Source organism: Notothenia coriiceps, unplaced genomic scaffold (assembly GCF_000735185.1).
Source record: "Notothenia coriiceps isolate Sejong01 unplaced genomic scaffold, NC01 NC01_scaffold00018765, whole genome shotgun sequence".
In the NCBI taxonomy this organism is placed as follows: domain Eukaryota; kingdom Metazoa; phylum Chordata; class Actinopteri; order Perciformes; family Nototheniidae; genus Notothenia; species Notothenia coriiceps.
In genome coordinates, this window is record NW_011351466.1 from 994 (window position 1) to 6,520 (window position 5,527).

General features: G+C 37.6%; 1 protein-coding gene across 2 annotated transcripts; it reads left to right on the forward strand.

Moving 5' to 3' along the window:
* Positions 1 to 2,060: 2,060 nt before the first annotated feature.
* Positions 2,061 to 4,604, forward strand: LOC104951236 (GTPase IMAP family member 7-like). 2 transcript variants are annotated; one of them, XM_010777872.1, is made up of 2 exons: positions 2,061 to 2,190; positions 3,260 to 4,597. In XM_010777872.1, the coding sequence occupies exons 1-2, from the start codon at positions 2,184 to 2,186 to the stop codon at positions 4,330 to 4,332; spliced, it is 1,080 nt and encodes a 359-aa protein (XP_010776174.1). In that variant the 5' UTR covers positions 2,061 to 2,183; the 3' UTR covers positions 4,333 to 4,597. The 2 variants fall into 2 exon arrangements, with proteins under 2 accessions (XP_010776174.1, XP_010776176.1); XM_010777874.1 differs by lacking the exon at positions 2,061 to 2,190 and adding an exon at positions 2,581 to 3,143 and having other exon boundaries at positions 3,260 to 4,604.
* The last annotated feature ends 923 nt before the right edge of the window (positions 4,605 to 5,527 follow it).

Sequence of the window (5,527 nt, forward strand, 5' to 3'; positions counted from 1 at the left end):
TGATGCCTATAGTTTTTACGGCGCATAAATTATGTAAGTACATATCAGTCAAAATCTGCAGATGTAGGATGGGTGGATTACCGTACTGTTGGCCAATTATTTTAATGTCATGTTCATACAAACAAGGCTTACCAAAACCTATTTGCCTGTTGCCATTAATAAACCTTTCAAAATTAAATTCTTTACAACCTGTTCTTTCCGAACAACATGCAGTCACCACCCTAAAAAGCAGACCTGCTGATCTGGAAACTGTCATTCAAGAATTTATTTCCGTCTTCTATTTCTGTAATGTCCTGTTCAAATTGGATAATTTAAAAGACATTTTTTGAAAGATGAGACAAAGTCAAAACCTTCAACAAGCGATGAATCGAAGAAGGGCAATCCAATGTGTCAATATAAAGTCTGCCTTTAGATTGCTTGAACATATTTTCCTAAATGATGCTCAATCATTGAGTTGATAATGTGTATTCATAAGTAATATGTAATAGGTTGAACATCTTGTCTTAGCTTCAAACTTAAGTTGATAATTCCCTTGCCAAGGGATGTTTATTTTTTTTACACTTTTTTCAATATGTTAAAGTGTAGCATTTGTTTCTGTAAAAACATTGCTAAGTGTTTTTCTGGTACAAAGAAATAATCAGAAAGGTCAAATAGTTGTTCATGTATTATGTAAGAATAAAGCAGCTGATAAGTTGCTTTTAAATGTATTTTTTTATAAAACAATATAAATGTGCTGTTAAAAATGTAGGTGAACAAACCAAAACAAAAGATGAGTTGCAAATATGTGGCATAAGGTTTCTTTGTTGTCCGAAAACTGTGAAAAACCATTGCCAATATAACGCACTGTAAATGATTGTGCCTTTTATTATGTAGCTGTTCATTTTTACACTTTAAAAAAAAATCTACATCATCATTGAAGAGACTAACTCACTCTCGCTTTAGTCTCTTTATATTAATCTGAATTCCCGAGTGTCTCAAAAGTAGCAACTGGAATTGTATTATTGTATAACCTTAACGTGTTTGACATGTACGATGCTGTTGGATGCTGCCAGTAAAAACAGATATATCACTCTGAGACAAACCACTCCAGCTTTAAAAGATATGAAAGGGTGCAGCGGCCATCCTCCCTCCTCTCACGAAATATTAAAAGACTACTTATTCTATTTATGATATGTTGATTTAAATCATATTAGGAGTGTTGAAAGCTGTGAACGTAGTCGTATTTGAGAGGGAACCACTTATTATAGCTGCACTAAACCTATGGTTTTCACTGCGCACAAATTATGTCAGTCAAAATACGCAAATGCAGGATGGGAGGATTACCGTACCGTTGGCCAATTATTTTAATGTCATGTTCACACAAACTGGATTAGGGTTACATAGAGGCCTGTTTCCACTAATAAACCTTTCAAAATAAAAGTCTATACAACCCGTTCTTTCCAAACCACATGCAGTCCCCACCCTAAAAAGCAGACCTGCTGATCAGGAAACTGTCATTCATGCATTTATTTATTATATTTCTTTAAAAGCCCTGTTTACTGGAATTAGGCCAAAGTTTCCTCGCTTTCGGAGGCTTGGTAAGTTAACAGTGATACAAGGATTTTAAAAGGAATAAAAAACAACCAGATTCCACCAATCTCTGCATCCCAAACGTGGCTTACAACCGCCTCTAGAATTGATTTGTTCAAATGTTTTGATACCTGGTTTTATTGCTGAGTTGTAAATCTGCCACTGTCACAAGCATGCAATCTACAACAAGTATTTTTCTCTTTTTCTGTTTTTCAAAAGAAAAATTAAACAAATGATTTAACTGAACCTGATGTTGTATTTTGTTCTTTCTTTATGTTGTAATTATTTTCTAAATTAACTCTTTATAGTTGTTTTTTGATGACATCAATTTAAAAAAATGATGCTGTTTAAGCAGGAGTTGATATTTTAGTTTTTACATGAGTCTGATATAATTATAAATATAAAAAGATATTTGTATGTGTGATATTTTCAGCTTAAAGGATGTTATAATCAAGGCCTGCAACAAGGATCTTATGCAACACTCACTCTATTGTTCAGGTACGTCAGATGTAGATAAACTGGTATAAAAGGAAAGTAGAGTCAAACCACAGCGAGAGAACCGAAGACAGAACATCCAGCAGTCGGCTGACTACAGTCATTCCTTTTTATGCAAAATGGACGGTAAGTGTTAAGAGTTATTGTGATTATTTACTGTGAGTTGTAAAGGCTGCAACACTAGACGTTAAAAATACTTTATCACAATTGTAGAAGTAATTATTATTGGTGATAAGTGGATACGTAAGTATGTATGTAGGGCGGATTCATCTTTTTAAAACGTGTTGCAATGTGTTGTGATTTTATCCTATATTTTGTGAAGTAACTATGTGGTAGAGTATAAAGTATGTTACCATATATTCCTCTGCAATGTAGTGTAGAAGGATGAAGTGTGAAATGAAAATACTCAGCTCGAGTTCAAATGTGTGCTTCAGTGCAGTACTTGAGTAAATGGACTTTGTTTATATCCATTCTGATTAATTCTCAGAAAAAAAAGCTAAATAATAGTTACAAAAAATATGTATTCATTGTCATTTATTCATCATACATACAGAAACAGAAAAGTCTTCTGCAGTGACTACTATGTGGTTTAATCAGTCTAAAAAGCAAACAGTCATGCACAAAGCAAATCTTTTTAAAGTACATTTGACTTTATCTCTACTCTGACTAGAACGTAGGTAACCTGATCTGTGCCATGATGGGACGTTTTGTCTGTAATTCCTTTCTTGTCTGTGGACACATCTGAATAGGTGGAATAAAGTTATCTAGATTTACATTAGAATTAGGGGGGATTAGCTCATCGTCAGTTTATTCTAAGGATTTGGGTAAAAACCTTTGGTGGGTTTGTATGTCAGTAAAGAAGACTACATCTACAGTTAAAAAAGGAAGTCCAGGAACACTGAACAGAATGCCATTTTATGAAAATCGAAACTATCCACAGCATGTTCCCTGCGTGTATGTAAAATGTGGTTTGATCAGATTAAAGCACACAGGAAGCCTCGCCCAGATGTGTTAACTCATAGCAACAAGCTGCAACTAGCAGTCGCTCCACTTTTGATTTGCTTTTGACAACATGGACGGTAAGTTAAATTATTTGAGTTTTACGGATTTTTTTGCGATTTAGCTCATTTGCTTCTAACAAAAACAACCAAAAGACAAGTATAGAGTATTATTAATGGAAATTATTCTCTTTCAGAGTCGGACAGAAGAATTGTTATCTTGGGGAAAACTGGAGTTGGGAAAAGCAGCTTGGCTAACACCATATTTGGAGAAGAACTCTTCAAAGCAATCAGTTCTGCCAAATCAGGAACAAGTAAATGTCAAGCAGAAACCAGATCTGTCAATGGAAGAAGCATCACTCTGATCGACACTCCTGGTTTCTTCGACACAGATAAATCAGAGGAGGAGCTGAAGTCTGAGATAATAAGGTGTATCATAGAGTGCGCTCCTGGGCCCCATGCTTTTCTCATTGTGTTTAAAGTGGAGAAATACACAGTGCAAGAAGAGGCCGTCATCAAAAAAATAAGCCAATTTTTTTCTGAAGAAGTCTTCAAATACGCAACAGTTCTCTTCACTCATGGTGACCAGCTCGAAGAAGGACAGACAATTGAGGATTTTGTCCAGCAGAACCAGCTTGCGAGGGATCTGTTGAAGAAGTGCGGAGGCCGCTGCCACGTCATCGATAATAAATACTGGAAGAACAACCAGCAGGATGAATACAGGAGCAATCAGTTCCAGGTGAAGGAGCTACTCAAGACAATAGATGAGATGGTAGAGGCAAACGAAGGAAGCTGCTACACCAATGAGATGCTGCAAGCAGTGGAGGAACAAATACAACAAGAGGAGAAGCTCATTAGACAGTCATCAGGAAACATGTCAAAGGAAGAAGTCAGAAAGCAAGCTAAAGACGGACAATTTAACAAGCTTATGATCAAACTGGCAGGCATTACAACAGGTGTATTGTTAGGAGCTCTTTTTGGCACGGTAACGATGGTTGCAGAAGTTCTCTTAGTGTTGAAGGAAAGGTTGACAGCAAAAGGAGCAGCAGAAGTAGTAGGAGGAGCAGCAGTAGTAGGTGCGATGGCAGCAGTATTTATTGCAGTGGGAGCAGTGAAAGGAGGTGTTGCAGGGTATCATGCAGCTGAGGGAGCCGACACAGCATGGGAAGCAGCACAGAGAGCAGCAGAGGCTGTCAAGGATCAAGCACTGGCTCCCTGGGAAGAGCTCTTGTCGAAAAATAAAAACCCTCACTCAAAGAAAGGGAATTGAATGTATCATTGAAAAGTCACATCTCTGTGTAGATTGCATGAACATATTATTTGAATGATCTTTAATCAGTGAACTGATAATCTTTATTCATTAGTAATATGCTATGTGTTGGCTTTGTTATCTGAACTTCAAGCTTGATTCGCTCATTCCCTTTTCACGGGATAATTATCTCTTATGAAATAACTTTACTCACATTAACTTTCGATATTGGACATACACTTCCAACTATTCCATGTGTATATTGTATTAACCATGGAGGAAAACAGTTTTAGCATTTTTTGCACCTCTCCTACTTTGTATTGCAGCTATTGCACAGCGTTTTCCTTTTGCAAAACATAGCCCTGAGAGGATACTTCAATCAGGAGAGACGGTTTTGATGTAATAATACATATTTATTGCGCAGATGCACAAATGAATGTAATGGTAATTTTGGCGATTAGGCCCCGTTGTGCAGGAAGTATCATTTGGGAGGGCAGAACCGATCCGATGAAACCCCCCTGGGGTCTAGACACTGGTGGTGGTGAATGGATAGTTGGGTCGGTCTGAAGAGGAGTGGTTTAGCTTGACCCTGGATTCAGAGGGACAGGAGGTGAAAAGGGGTGGAGGAGGGTTGCGTCGAGTCACCTGAAATGACAGCTGTCAGAGGGGAAGGAGACTTTAATATTTATCGTCTATGAGTGCATGAAATGCACGGGAGTTAAACATGAGATGGGCTGGGGCGTAGGCCTACTATGATGCATGAATGATCATATCCTGACTCGACACAAGCCCAGACCCTTCCGGTCAAATGCATGAATGACACATGGGTTTTAGCATGAGAATGAGACAATGATGAGTATACAGAATTGAAATGCACATGGTTGTTAGCATGAGTATAATACCCTTCCTGGGTCAAATGCATGAAATGCGCATGAGCATGAACAGTGACTTTAAATGAAGTGCAAACGCACGGCATGAATATGACATTGCACTTAGGTAATTAATGAAACATGACCTGTGATCTAGGTTTGTGAAAAAATGCTAAGAGGCAACAGAGCATGATAAAACAGAAGCAGAAAATCATAGAGAGGACAATCAAAGTGGACACAAAATAAACGAATGATGGGGAGCACTATGGTGATAGCTGATTTGAACATCTGAGGTTTTTTAGTTGGGATTTGAATACAGTAATTGAACACCACCACCAGTTATATGC